The sequence below is a fragment of the Pituophis catenifer genome, unplaced genomic scaffold, assembly GCF_029215685.1.
Source record: "Pituophis catenifer annectens isolate HBS135680 unplaced genomic scaffold, rPitCat1.0.hap2 SCAF_2, whole genome shotgun sequence".
NCBI lineage: Eukaryota > Metazoa > Chordata > Lepidosauria > Squamata > Colubridae > Pituophis > Pituophis catenifer.
In genome coordinates, this window is record NW_027256882.1 from 81,952,866 (window position 1) to 81,968,807 (window position 15,942).

The 15,942-nt window shown below is 40.6% G+C and overlaps 1 protein-coding gene across 1 annotated transcript in view; it reads right to left on the bottom strand.

Annotated features, from left to right (window-relative positions):
- STAB1 (stabilin 1) overlaps nt 1-15,942 on the bottom strand; it is a 123,417-nt gene that overhangs the window by 8,700 nt on the left and 98,775 nt on the right. Inside the window, 10 exon segments of the mRNA XM_070937045.1 lie at nt 266-431; nt 987-1,120; nt 1,756-1,900; nt 3,055-3,248; nt 5,607-5,714; nt 7,971-8,075; nt 9,911-10,060; nt 12,091-12,286; nt 13,155-13,214; nt 15,194-15,340. Of these exon segments, the coding sequence (XP_070793146.1) occupies nt 266-431; nt 987-1,120; nt 1,756-1,900; nt 3,055-3,248; nt 5,607-5,714; nt 7,971-8,075; nt 9,911-10,060; nt 12,091-12,286; nt 13,155-13,214; nt 15,194-15,340 (1,405 nt within the window).

A 15,942-nucleotide genomic window follows, 5' to 3' on the forward strand; every position in this document is an offset into this window, starting at 1 on the left:
TAAGGAAAAATTTCCTGACAGTTAGAACAATTAATCAGTGGAATAAGTTGCCTCCAGAAGTTGCAAATGCTCCAACACTGGAAGTTTTTAAGAAGATGTTGGATAACCATTTGTCTGAAGTAGTGTAGGGTTTCCTGCCTAGGCAAGGGGTTGGACTAGAAGACCTCCAAGGTCCCTTCCAACTCTGTTATTCTATTTTATTCTATTCTTACGCAGGGGAAAGGCATAAACGGGATGACACTTATGACCTCATTTATTTTCTCACCTTGAATTCGATAGCAGTAGGCATCCCACTTTTCACTGATGTTGTTTCGATAGCCATAGTTTACAATGCCCACATGATGAGTACCACAGTTCTGACTTGGGTATACCGTTGGGTAACCGGCTGTACGGTTAAAAAGCCAACCTACTATACAGAGGTGGAGCCCCATCTAGAAAAACAGAAAGTCAGGCTTTTCAAAACATTTGAAAAATTATTTCAATACTCAGATATATTTCAACAAATATTTCTGACTATTCATATCTTGACAAGATTGCCTTGTACAATAATAAGCTTAAACTTCGTAAAACAATAAGATGAAGCTTTCTTAATGTGGCACTCAATGGGCTATGCGCTGTCTAACTTGAAAGAGGCAGCTTTTCATTTCCTCTGCATGCCATTTTTCTAGTGCCCATGGGCCAAATGTGGCTGCCAGCATCTCATGGTACGAAAACAAATACACTCACATTGAGACATTTACTTTTTTGTTTAAAGAAAGAATTGGATGATATCCCTTGAAGGATTACTTTTTGAATTTGTTTTAATTTGGAATCTCAATGTGAAGTTGATGAAAAAGTGAGGATTCAGCAGGATCCAGCAGGAGTTGTAGAGCTTCTTCAGACAAAGGAGACAAATTTCAACCAGGAAAGCACATTTAGTGTGACTCTTAGCACAGACCAAAACCTGAGACACTAAATGAATTGATATCAGTGTGTTGCCTTGTTACCTGCTGAGCAGCAGACAGCTGTTGAAGAGTGGCCAAGGTAGCTCCCTCAGCTGCACACGAGGCTTCAGCCTCTTCATAGGTAAAATTATACTTTCTTGTAGGAGACTGCAGGTGGAACACACCAACTGTCTTGTCTGGAGAACAATCACAGAATATTATGTCTACTAAGCTTTGTTGAGATATGGGTCAGGTTTAGAAAAAGGCACTTTGAAATGTTAGAAGAGATGTTCAATATTTTTATTCTAAATGCCTGGATTTTAACAGATAGCTAAACAAAGTATAAGCAAGGATTATGGCAAAAATAGGAGTGATATTAGAAAAGGAAGTTAATTAAATGCATGATCAAAAAAACGAGGATATTCCAAGACTAAACCCAAGACTATTGGATAAAAGTGCATCCCAAGAATAAGAAAAATCACATTGGATCAGACATTGGTTTCCCTAGTCTATATGGGCACAGCAGCATCCCATCCATTCCTTTTCCTCCAGAGAAAGGAGAGGTAAACCACAAGGAGAAAAAAAATGGGGAGGAATTGAGAAGCAAATTAATAAATTTAGATTATTCTAACGTTAGAGACAAAAAAAAAATCTGATTTGGACTTGACCAATTATGTGCCTTTACAGATCACAAAGGGCATCTTTAACTATGCCAGTGTAAGAGGTGAGAGTCTCATCTCCAAAAGTGAGAACCCCCCCCCAAGTAATAATAGAAAGTAGAAAAAATGACAAGATCATCCAAGGTACCACAGAACAAGGGGAAAAAATCTACCCTCGAAATGCAGGTCAGTACAAATAGCCTCCACGTGGCATTGCCCGTTCTCTTCCAAGCAACGGTCTGTGGGGGGAATGACTTCCTCGAAGCACTGCATTCCATTTCCAACGTAACCTGCCTTGCATTCGCACCTCCGGGTATTCTGCAAGGCAAGGAAGCCAGGCGTTACTGCACTCTTAACAGCCAGAGAGGACAATCAAGCCAAAAGTAGACAGCAAAGAGCATGGAATACAAAAAGAACTCAGCAGCAAGTCAAATGAAACAGTAAAAATCAGTTAAGTCTCCTTTCCACAGTTAGTAAAGGGTTTACTTCCTAGATTGTAGCATTAGTTTTTATTGCACTTCCAATAAAAGGAAAAATATTGCTATGTACCTAGGGATCTGGGCTTTGAGGTGTCACTCCCTAAAATGGCGCTTACTTGAGCCCTGGTGGCACAGTGGTTAGAATGTTTTCTAGAATGTAGGCAAATTTTGCCCACAACCTGGAGTTTGATCCTGATGGGGCTCGAGGTTGACTCAGCTTTCCATCCTTCCAAGATCAGTAAAATGAGAATCCAGATTTTTGGGGGCCTTATGTTAACTTTGTAAATTACCCAGAGAGTACTGTGAAACACTATGAGGTGGTATATAAGTCTAAGTGCTATTGCTATTGCTATTCCTTGTGGTGCAGCTGTGGTGGCGCAGTGGCTAGAATGTAGTACTGCAGGCTAACTCACTACTCACTCTGTTGAGAAGTTCGATTCTCAACAGGCTCAAGGTTGACTCAGCCTTCCATCCTTCCAAGGTTGATAAAATAATCTGAATTGTTGGGGGCAATATTATGCTGAGTCTATAAGCCACTTAGAGAGGGCTATGAAGCGGTATATAAGTCTAAGTGCTACTGCTATTTTTTTCCCTCAAAAGTAAAGTCTATTGTTGATCTGAAAGTTACTTTTGCTTTTCAAAAATGGACTGCCAACTAGTGAAATACAGTAGTTTCTAATTCTCTAGAGTGTGAAATTTTACAATAAGAAAGGAAGAAACCTCCTATGTGATAGGAATGTATGAAGCTACTATAAGTTACACAAACAATAGTGTTTAATATGTGGAGTGAATATTTGATACTTGGAGAAGAAAAGGAAATCCACTGTGCACCATTGTCCTTCTTTTCCAGCCAATTGGGAGAAATCTCTCTGAAAGGAAGTCACCACACAGACATTTGCCATGAGGCTGTTAAGAAGTCCCAAATTTCTACAAACAATTTCTCAAAAATCTTCTCATTTCAGAAAGACTATTAGAAATATGTCCGATACTTACTGGACCTGTGCTAATACAAGTTGCATGCTCACTACAGTGTCCATTCCTCCCATCTGCACATCTGTCAATAGGATTGCAGATGTAGCCATCACCCTGGTAGTCCATTAAGCAGGTACAGGAGACATCTGTTCCATTCTGTGTGCACTTAGCATGGTTGCTGCAGCCACCGTTGTTGTTTCCACACTGGTCAATCACTACATCAGAAAGTGCCATTTAGTAATGCATAACTTTTGACTCTGCCTATTGCTTACGGAGTAAAGTTAGGCTGAGCAGATTCCCTCAATTCCATTCTATAATTGTTCTAAAATTCCATTTTGGTACTGCTTGGGTTGACTTCCAGTCAATTTCATAACATTAGAATAAAGCTTGTACATGCAATCAAAATAGGACTTTTTAAAAACAACAACAACAACCCAACATTTAAAATCTTCTAGGTTCCAGTTCCTCCTAACCCTGACCCTAACTCTAACCCAGTTCCTCAATCATTTAAATGTTATATTGCTTTATATTTTTAGTTTATTTATTTTATTTATTATTAGATTTATATACCGCCCTACTCCCAAGGGGCTCAAGGCGGTGAACAGCCAAGAGATAAAACACACAGAATTATAAAATTTAAAAACAGTATAAAAACCTAATTAAATAAATTTGGCCCAGAACAGATTAAAACACCCCTAAAATTTTAGACAAATGTAAAATTTACAATTAAAAAGGGAGGTTAGGCCAGGCCAGCCTGTTGGAATAAAAAGGTCTTGAGGGTGCAGCGGAAGGTGCATAAATCTGGGATCCTCCGTATCTCCGGGGGGAGCTCATTCCAGATAGCAGGTGCCCACACAGAGAAGGCTCTTCCCCTGGGGGCCGCCAGTCGACACTGTTTGGCTGACGGCACCCTGAGGAGCCCCTCTCTATGAGAGCGTACTGGCCGGTGAGAGGCTACTGGTGGCAGTTATAAGCAAAACTCATGCTGTGGTGGTGCAGTGGTTAGAATGCAGTACTGCAAGCTACTTCTGCTGACTGCTGGTTGCCTGCAATTTGGCAGTTCAAATCTCACCACACTCAAGGTTGACTCAGCCTTCCATCCTTCCCAGGTGGGTAAAACAAGGACCCAGATTGTTGGGGGCAATATGCTGATTTTATAAACTGCTTAGAGAGGGTTGTAAAGCACTATGAAGCGGTATATAAGTCTAAGTGCTATTGCTATTTTTAGCAAGTTTTTAATGCAAAGAAAGCAAGTGAGCATCACTTAGTTTGAGTAAATTCAAAAATGTATCTCATCAACAAGGAGGGATGCTAGCATTCTAATGCTATTCTTGAGAATTTATTGCTATAATAGGTACTTTTCTGCACACTTCCGAAGGTATTTGGAAGGATGAAACAATCTTAAAATACTTCTGAAACTATTTAAGTTGTACAGTAAAAAAAGTTACTTATTTTGACATTCTTCTTTATCTCCAACAGTAACATTTTTGAATTGTAAACCACCCAGATTTATTGATTGAGATGGGCAGCTATAGAAATTGAATGAATAAATGAATAAATTAAATTGATAAGCCGGATTTTGTACATAAAAATAATCACCGCTACAACACCACATAAGTTTTTATTTTCAGAAAAATGATGCTTGAAATTGAAAATTTTGATCGATGCCCAACTTAATTTTTAAAAAGGAGACAAAAAAGGAATTGGGAAATTCATGCAAGATGATATCTTCAGGAATCATTCCAGAAGGTTTTCTACAGTGGTTTGGTATCTATAAATCTAGAATCATGTCTCTTCTCTATTTTGGAATTATCAATTAATTCTTTACATTGTAAACTGACTTTCTCAGAGGAAGATTTTCTAGGATTCTAATAACTGTAAAGGAGGTGTATCAAACTCAGTTTCATTGAGGGCCACATCAGCATTGTGTTTGACCTTGGGGAGCTGGGGTGGGCGTGGCCAGTGTGGACGTGACCAGTTCAATGTCACTCATGTCGGGGTGCCTGTGGTGGCCTGACCACTCTGCCTGCGAAAATGAACTCCTGAGCTCCGTTTTCAGCTGCAACAGACTCTTGCAACCCTCTGCCAGCAAAAATGGAGGGTCCTCCCAAGCTCTGTTTTCACTGGCAGAGGCACCCTAGGCTGGTCCTTCACTGTTTCCAGGGTGGCCCTGCAGGCCAGAGCTAAGCACCCTGTGGACCGGGTCCAGCCCGCAGGCCTTGAGTTTGACACCCCTGCTCTAAACAGATGATGATGATGACGACTACGACAATTCTCAGCATTGAAACTCCATACAGGCCTTGGAAGGGACAGTATGAAAGATAAGATTCTGGTTGTAATAATAGGCCTTGCAAGATCTTGCTTGATGCCACATACATGAAAAACCAGACATACTTTTACTGGAGGGTTTGTGTGAAAATGAAAGCAATTAAAGCAATGCAACAGAAAAGCATCCAATGTGATTGTGAAGGATATAGTCTTATATCCTGAAATTATGCTAACATTTTCAAAATAGGATGGAGCAAGCACTACTTGCAAATGTTTAGATTTACCCTTTGCAATTGCAACCATACCTGTGCATCTCTTTCCATCTCCCTCGTAATAGAGGTTACATTCACAGATATTATTAGCTCGGCAGACAGCATTTGGATGGCAGGCTGGGGAGCACTGAGGCACTGCAGCTAAATATATATGTAAACAAAGCAGACAAATCAATAAATTCACTTCAGAATTAGACACATAGCTTGATTAATGTTATGCATTACTGCATCTACCAATTCTGCTAATGTTAACCCTGAAGCTGACCTGGCCGAAGCCATCTTGGAGCTTCAGTGTTGCCACACTGGAGCGATGGATAGGGAAAGGGGATTAGAGATAGCTAGGGTTGTGTAGTCAAAATAAAAATGCTTTTCCCTGAGAACCAAGGACATTCTTACACCTGGCCGGAAGGAGGTGGAATGATGTCACCAGACCTGCAGATAGTGCTTGATTGGGCCATGCGGCTGATTGTTTGGGTTGAGGGGGAAAACTTTTACTTTTAATTAGGTGAAAACCAAGGAGCCTCCCAGAGTTGGTTTTCATCAGATATGTGCCAATTTGATATTTCCAATAAAGCTATTCTTTGAGGAATCTACCTGCTTCTAAGTTCTTGTTTGCAATGGATCTATTACTTGGAACCCTGACAGCTAGATTTTACAATGGGAAGTCCTCATTACAGAAAAATCTTTTACCCACTTTGGAAAAGACAGTCTCTCTAGGAGTCTCTGGAGGCTGGGGACAGCAAAAAACATCACTTCATGTCCCACCAGGAGTTGGGAAATGGGCCCTTTCAGGCCTCCGGAGGGCCTCCGAGGGAGTGGAAAAGGCTGTTTTCGCCCTCCCCAGATGCATAGAGAGGATCTAGAGCCAGGTGAGGGAAAAAAACAGGCCTCCCCACCCCCAGGCCCTCTGGAAGCAGGAAACAGCCTATTTCCCTACTTCTGGTGGGCCCAGAAGGCCTGAAAATCAGCTGGCCAGCGCACGCATGCGTGCCAGAGCTGAGGTGGCGTGCCCACTGATATGGCTACATGTCCCATCTGTGGCATGCGTGCCATAGGTTCGCCATCACGGCCTTATATAATAGTTCATAAAATAGGTGAGCCTCAGTCTGGTGCCAAAACCTTAAGAAGACTGGCAGCAAGTAACCTCTGTGTTCGGGATTGTGGGGAGGGGAGCCATCATTGCTATTTTTATTATTTTAAAAAACCAAGTACAGTGGTGGTCAAGGGCTGTTGGGACACAAAGAAAAAACCTCATGCAATGACAGTAATGGGCAAGACTCATGTTTTGGTTTTTTTTGCTGGTAAATTCCTTTGCTCTTTAAAACTACGTTAAGCTAATTTTACAGTGAATGGCTATTTGCCTGGGACAAGAGGGAAAAGGTTACTCAGGGACATTTTCATCAGTGCTGCCAAATTTCATGATGTTTACAGCTTATCGCTCAGGTCTCACATTCCCCTTATTATAACTATTTGCTAGTCTGACTTTGTTTATTGTTTAAACCTTTTGATCATTAAAAAAAGTCACGTTACCAATGTACTGCTGGGGAATCAAGATCGGTTTTTTTGCTTGACTTTAGAGAAAAACTAGATGAGAATTTGAGCAGGATAAAACTCCCTGAATTGATATCAGTTCTGAGTCAATGTGATTAAGGGAGAGAACAGGATTCTTCCAATACATATAGGAACTCCCAAAATCCTGCGATTTTTTTTTTTTTTTTTTTAAATTTGATTTATATGCTGCCCTTCTCCGGAGACTCAGGGCGGCTTACAATGTGCTCAGCAATAGCCTTCATACTTTTGTATATTTTATACAAAGTCAGCTTATTGCCCCCACAAACTGGGTCCTCATTTAACCTACCTTAGAAAGGATGGAAGGCTGAGTCAACCTTGAGCCTTGGAGAGATTTCAAAAATATAGTAGCCTGCATGTTGATGGTGGCATTTTGAAATTCAACATTACGTTTTGTACAAAAAAGAAAAAGCAATTCCTTCAATCGAACAAGGCTAAAGCACTAAGAATGATGTGTTGAATTGTTTTTTTTCCCTCTGCTTCTCTAGTGCTTCCCAAGATGTTATACATGCTTGAAATACCATATAAGCTTATAAAATCCATAAACAAAGAAATCAGAGGAATGATGGCAAAAAAAAGAAAAGAAAAAGCATTACTACTTTTTTGAGAAATGAAGGCATTTCATAAAGGCCTTCCTCTAGGGCAGTGTTTTCCAACTATGGCCAGTTCCAGATGTGTGGACTTTAAATCCCAGAATTCCACAGCCAACAGGGCCATTGAAACGAATTCTGGGAGTTGAAGTCTGCATACTTTGAAAGTCACCAAGGTTGGGAAATGCTGCTTTACAAATGGCGTTGTACTTTGTGCCAGCCCTGAAATTTGCTTTACCTAGTTTGATTTCGCAGTGCTCGCCTGTCCATCCCACAGAGCAGAAGCAGAAGCCATCTCCGAGCAGCCCTTCATTGCATATCCCATTTCCTGAACAATTGCACTCTGCAATGAAATCACAATCGTAGTCTTTGACTAAGAAAAGGAGTACACAGTGGTGTGGAGTGGTGTGGTGTGGTGTGGTGTGGTGTGGTGTGGTGTGGTGTGGTGTGGTGTGGTGTGGTGTGGTGTATGGTGCTGTTCCAAGCTCCTTTTTTATCTGATCATTCCTCCTCATTTTTTTTTTTTACCAAGGGATAAAACATCTAAGTGATGTCCTGATATGCAGTAATTTATTAGGTCATCCAATGGATGTTTGAGTGTTTTATCTTTTATTGTAAATCCTCCTCTTTGGCAATCTGTAACCTCCCTGTCTTCCTACACTTGAATAAATGCAATAACAGGGAAATCACAGAGTGATGGAAAGAAGATTATTAGCAGGAGGGTGGGAGGACACACCACTCCTCCACCCTGCAAGGAGAACATGTGTTGGTGTCCCACCCTCCGCCCTGCAAGGAGAACATGGAAAAAACTGTTAAAGCATTCAGAGTATGAGACAGAAAATGAGAAACACAAAATGTTGAGTATATCCGAAGAACAATTTTGGTATTAATATTAAAGGCAGAGCCAGCTCTAGGCTAAGGCCAAGCAGGTACCAGCCTACGGGTGCCAAATTTTAGAGGATGCCAAAATTGAAAAGATTTCCAGAAAACAAAATAAAAAAGCAAAAAGCAGTAATGGCTTACTCTGTGAGCCAGTGCACCTGCTTGGGGGTTAAATATAACTTTCTGGTGTAAATAGAATGAAAAACTCCAATAATTTTTTAAAAAAATTCTGGGCTTGAAAATCCTAAATGTAAAGTTCAAAAACTCAAAGAAAAAAAAAAAAGAAACAAAAGGCACCTAATTGAAATTGCTAACAAAATCAGAAGAGGAGCCAAAATATAACTGTCTAAAGCAGGGCTGTCAAACTGCCAGATGCATCACATGCTGGCCACGCCCATGTCCCATTTAGCGAAGGGGGAAAAAGTTCTGATACATCACGTGATACCACCATGAAGATGTGAGTTGGTCTAGAGCACCAACACGCATGCCCTTATTTTAAAAATATTAATTTTCATCACCCTATTGTCCTATAGGCACAACTGTACAATGCAATCACAACTGCAGGAATCTTACAAGGTGTGGCTCATTAAAAAATGAAAATGATGTTTAGAATTGAGGGTAACACATGAAGAAGGCAACAGTCCATAAGGACAGTGTTGCCAAACCCTACCTATATCAGTCAATCACTCAAAACATTCAAGACAGTATCATGCAGATATCTCATAACAACCATCCTTTTCTCCACTAAACATAGAGTGGGTGGAAGAGAGAAAAATCACTACTATAATCTTCAAATATTCCTGGACATCTGATGCAGAAGCAGGGGTGAAATCCAGCAGGTTCTGATAGGTTCTGGAGAAAGTAGCAGAAATTTTGAGCAGTTCAAGAACCGGTAGCAGAAATTTTGAGTAGTTCGGAGAACCGGCAAATACTATCTCTGGCTGGCCCCAGAGTGGGGTGGGAATGGAGATTTTGCAGTATCCTTCCCCTGGAGTGGGGTGGGAATGGAGATTTTGCAGCATCCTTTCCCTGCCACACCCACCAAGCCACACCATGCACACCAAGCCACGCCCACAGAACTGGTAGTAAAATAATTTGGATCAATTACAAAGACAATGCAAAGGATACCATCAAGGAAAATTAGATTAGAATAGAATAGAATAGAATAGAATAGAATAGAATAGAATAGAATAGAATAGAATAGAATAGAATAGAATAGAATAGAATAGAATTCTTTATTGACCAAGTGTGATTGGACACACAAGGATAGTGAAGAAGCACTAATTACAAGCTTACCTTTGCAGTCTGGCCCATAATACCCTGGAGAACAGAGTTCACAAGCCACTCCAACAAAAGCTGCACTACAATTGCACTGTCCTGAGCCTTTGTGCCCATCATCACATGTACCACGGTTTTGGCATGGTGCTTCGTGCCCTCCGGGACACACTGAAAAAGGCAGAACATGTTTTTCAACCAAATATATCACTTGAGAAATAAAGAATAAATGAAGTCATAATGGCTTTCCAAGAAGACCCCAGTCTATTCGGTCATATAGTTTTATCCATTTCCCAGAAAACAACTGTGTTATAAGCTACAGATAATATCTTCCTCCATCTTAGAAACTTTATGTGTTGGGTGTAACCATAACCCTTCATTTTTCTTCAGTGCTTTGCAGTTAAGTTTAGGTTATTGCACACATCTAAAATTATATTTAGAGATAACTTCCTTCAAGATTGTAGTGTATACACAAACTGTTAAAAAATAAACCTAGGAAGATGAAGAATAACATTCTGTTTAATATTTCAGTTTTTAAAAATCACCCAGGGTAATTTCTCCTGGTTACCTTTCTATAATTCTAAAAGAAAGGATCCATATGATGCTATAAGAGTGTTCTGCTTCTTACTACCATTGTCTGCCTGCCGGTTACTCACACCTTTTAATGTATCCTGCCTTGCATACATTTGCCCATGTATAGTAATGGTTTTTATTTATGTTGAATGGCAATCATTGGTCAGGGAGATCTACTCTTTACAAAGTAATCCTGACAGCCTATTTGTTAGTTCATTTGATTTTGAACCTGCACGCTTACCTACGGTACCTACCATGGGCGGGGAAGGGGGGGGGCAAACTAGCTTGCACTATTATAGTAATAGTTATGATCATTCATTTCATGGACATTTAGGTTTCATGTGTTCTGGTGTTTAGCCGGGCTTTAGAGCGATCTGACTTTAGAACAACCAAGAATGCCCTTTATATAGTAACCACCTTATTTTGGACAATAAGCAAACCATGGAATTAATGACTGCCCGAATAGTAAGATTTCAGATCTATAATCCTAAACCCACCACTATAATCCAGTGGTGGGTTCCAAAATTTTTTACTACTGGCTCTGTGGGTGTGGCTTGGTGGGCATGACATGGCTTGGTGGGCGTGGCAGGGGAAGGAAACTGTAAAATCTCCATTCCCACCTCACTCCAGGGGAAGGTTACTGCAAAATCCTCATTTCCTCTCGATCAGCTGGGACTCGGGAGGCAGAGAGTAGATGGGGGTGGGGCCAGTCAGAATTTTTACTACCAGTTCTCCGAACTACTCAAAATTTCCGCTACTGGTTCACCAGAACTGGTCAGAACCTGCTGAAACCCACCTCAGAATAAGGGAACCTGACTAATCTGAAGCTCTAATTCTAAGCAAAGTTTGTAGGGAGTGAGTCACATTGTATTCACTGGAATTTAGGTCCAAGATTGAAGATAAATGGCAAATTCATCCTTAAATAAAGGTCATTTTCATGAAGTCGTTTTCCTTTGTTTTCTTTAGGAGTTGTTTTTTTTTTTTAAAGTCTATATGTCTGGCATTTTAGGGATTTTGCATTTACATCCCAACCATGTTTTCAAGTTTAGTTAGATGCAGGATCTGCTGCAGTGCACTTAGAATTGTGTGGCATAGAAAATGCACAGGTATTCCAGTACACACAATGACTTCTATGGAAATCAGGAAAAGTGATTTGCTTATCGATTGGGTCCAGCATTGGTTGCAATTCAGTATTTAAGAACTGCTATGAGACAACAGGAAAATCCATGAAGTGTTATTTTATTTCTTACCATTCAATGGAATATTTATTACACGTAAGAAGATAAATGATATTTTTGGCAAGGAGGAGGAAAAGTGAAAGTCATTCTCGATACAAAAGAAATTATTAAGTGTATGAATATTAAGATATGTTCTGATATTGATGAACAGCAGTGCATGGAAAAGTAAGCATCTATATCAAATTCAAAGGAACATTAGAAATAATTATATATTTCAGTTAGAGGATCTAGAACCTTAGACGTGAGACCTAACAAGGACATTTCACCCCCATAGATGGTAAAACAAATTGTTGCATTATATTTAGCAACTGCTGTTCCCATTATTATAATTATCAAGTACAGAATGAAAAACATATTATTTTGTTTGGAATTTTAATAAATATTCCTTACCATGGCAGTTCTTTCCATAGTGGTTTGCACAACACTGGGGTACCCACTTGGTGGTAAGGCATGTTCTCTTACATCCCTTAATGAAACGTTTTCTCAGCGGGCTTTGAGGTAATGTCACTCGAAAATATCTCCGCCAATAGTGCCTCCTTGGAAGGTCAAAAGAGTCATGTGCATAATTGCAAGTTTGGATTTCCCCCTATTGGAAAAAGACAACTGTTTTTGCCTTTTGTTGGAAATTTGACTCTTAGGATGAAACTATACATTCAACTTGCAAGGTATGTGGGAACTTACTCCTATTAATCCTACGTGTTAAGTAATTAAAAATATAAATCTTTTTGAGGCCTGGAGAGTGATGGCAGCAGTGCCTTAGATAGAAAGTCCATACAGAGAGTGGTAAGGGCAGCCGAGAAGAATATAGGAAGCTCGCTTCCTGTTATTCAGGATACTACTTATAAGCGCTATGTACTTAGAGCTCAAAGCATTGTTAGAGACCCCACATGCCAACTTTATGGTCTGTTTCTGTCGCTCCCTTCTGGGAGGAGGTTTCGAAGTATTTCTAGCAGGACTATTAGATTCTGTAACAGCATTTTTCCCTATGCCATCCGTCTGGTAAACTTGCAAAATTCGTTTTTCTCACCATATACATGTATACATATGGAATAGACTGTGTTGTTTCTTGGGTCATATAATATATGTGGATATATGCATAATTTTGTATTTATTTATTTTGTCATGTTTATGTAGTGTATATTGGAGGTGGTGATCCTTTGAGAGCTGTATGCAATGAAATTTCATTTTAATGTATGCCAATTAGTGTACATTCAAAGTGCCAATAAAGTTATTTTATCTATCTTATCTTGGTCTTATCAAATACAGTACCAGGCATTTTAACAAGGGTGTGAAGACTTTCTATATCCACTATATGTATCCTTTAACTTGGGATTAGGGACATGTGTTGTGCCTGTCAAACACTTGATTATAAAATGTCTTGTAATTCACCATGGAATTGCTTATTATTCACATCATGTCAACTGTGAATCCATCATTTCTCTGGAGATGCTTACCCTTTCTATTGATCCAAAAGGACAGGGTCTCTCATAGCCGCAAGCACTACATAGAGCATTCTGGGAAGACATTATAGGGAAGCAGGAAAAATAGACAAGTATGTAAGAAGCCATTTTAACTTTCATATGACAACCTGTTGGATTTTCTTTTCTCACAAAGGCTGTTGTGACTCCCCTTATTTTAGGGAAAACAGACTACCCTGTTTCCCCTAAAATAAGACATCCCCTGATAATAAGCCCAATTGGGCTTTTAAGTGCATGCACTAAAATAAGCCCCCCCCTGAAAATAAGCCCTCCCCGAAAATATTTAAATGCATGCGCAGCCGATCCCCGCCATTTCCTCTGGTTTCCTTCATGCGCCCCAAAATAATAAGACCTCCCTGAAAATAAGGCCAACCGCTTATTTCGGGGTTCAAAAAAATATAAGACAGGGTCTTATTTTCGGGAAAACACGGTAGCAGACAGAGCTGGGCAACATTTTTGGCCACAGAACTTCTCTTTGAGTACTAAAATCAGGATGACAGTGTCCTGGTTAACAGAGCCGGCATTTTGGGCCCTGTCCCCAATGCTGAGATGCTTTGGGGTGTTTTTATTATGTATTCATTTGCGTTTTAGAATTTAAAACTTGCAAAACAAGTAGAATACATATAGATTATGCCATCTCACCTAAAATTAAATTGCCATGATGGTAAGAGGGATTTTTTTTTTTAAAAAAAGTAGTTTAATAGAAACAGAAGTGTTTTTGAAGACTTTTTAAAGAACAACTCTCATATTGTTATTATTAAATTTACATGCTGCTCATATCCCTGATAAGGCGATTTATAATTGGAAAGTAATTTCCACAAACATGAAAATAGCATGGAGATACTGCTGGTTGCCACTGTCAACATTAGTATAAGAAAGTTAACTACAAGTCTTCTTTTTATCCAGAGCAGCAGACCCAACCTTTTGGGTACCAAGGACCAATTCTGTGGAGAAAGGTTTTTCCATGGACTGAAGGGGGCGTGGTTTTGCATGCTGGTTGCATCCCATGGATGGGGCTTCACTTGTTTGTGTGGACCAGTTGCTGGCATGTCGCAGAATGGTACCGGGCCACAGATCAAGGGTTGGGGACTCCTGGTCTAGAGAATGCTTTAATGTTATTAAATCAACCAAATGAAGGTACCTAATATAATGCACCCAATATAAACCCTACCCCAAAAATAAGCCCTAGAGAAGGGGGTGACCGTGGCCAGCATAGGAGGTGGTGACTGAGTGTGGGCTGATGGTGTCTAGCAGCAACTGGAGCCCACACAGCACAGGTGAGTTGATTACCTGTGCAAGCAGCAGGCAGAAACAGTGTCATGTAATCCGGATGTGCCATGCGGGCCATGGGAAAGCCGAGTGTTGCTAGGCTAGAGTTGTGGGTGGCTGTGGGAGGCTCATCTTCGTGTGATGACACTGGCAGCAGATAGAGGCAGAGGTGCCGGGGGAGGGGGGAGGCAGGCAATCCGCATGTGCCGCATGGGCCGTGAGAAAGGCACGCATCGGTGGGCTAGAGCAGCAGGCGACTGCGGGAGGCTCATCTGTGCATGTCTCGGCATGTCTGCAGCCTGTGTGGCACATTGGGATTACCTGGCTTCCACTCCATGCCTTCCGTTCTGGGCAGCCCCAGAATGCGCTGACCCAGGGCCCAGTACACTTAACTGCTGCTAGATACCGTCAGTGCCCACATGCTTGCCAGGGGTGGGTTCTACTTACCTTTACTACCGATTTGCAACGGGAGAGCGCGGGCACACTTCTGCGCATGCACAGAAGCTTCTGCGCATGCGCAGATCATCATTTATGATGTTCAGGTGGGTGGGCGGACCCTCCCACTGCTTTTACTACTGGTTCTAAAGAACTGGACAGAACCGGGAGCAACCCACCACTGATGGTTGTTGCCTTTTGTGCGAAAGCCTGGGGGTGGTCATTACCCTGAAATTTCCAGGTCTTATTTTCTAGGAAACTGGTAATTATCTAAATCAGTAAACATTGATAATTAAAATTCAAGTACTCACTGAAATCTCAACAGTTTGAAACTCATCACAACGGGATCCCAAATCTGGAGGTTCAAGAAGGTGATCAATTCCATAAGCAATGCCCACATCGAATTCCATATACCGCTGGACAATCCTTGCATTGCCATTGTCTATCACAATATCCCCCTGCAAACCAAAAAAGCAGTAAAAGGGAATCAAAAGACAGAAGACAAATATTGGCGGCTTTTGGTTTCGACTAATATGCAAAATTCAACCCTATCACCTGTTGCTTCCTAAACATGTTTAACTCTTTTCTTGCCCCAGATCAGAAGCATTCAAGGTTATGAAGAAAAAAAAATCCTTTAACAACAAGGTATAAAATCTATACGCCATAAATCTAAGAAGACAGGATCTTTTAAAAAAGCAATCATGTAAGATTCTGTCAGTTCCTACACTCTATCTACTGATTGCATTGTATTTTCCATGTATTTTACTAGGATAGAGAGATCAGGCAGCCTCAAACAGTTATCCCCCTCCTAAGAATAACCAAGCTATCCAAATCCATTGGCAATGTCCATTTTGCTCTCCGAATTTATGGTGACCTAACCCTACCCCTAAATGAAATTTCCCGCAATTGGATTTTCCCCTGTATTTTACCAGGAAATGTAGATAAGGCAGGCTCAAACAGTCTGCACCCTCCTAAGTATGCCCAGGCACTCCGAGTGCATTGGTGATGTCAAATTTGATCTTTGAATTTATAGTGACCTAACCCTAAGTTTAAGTTCCCA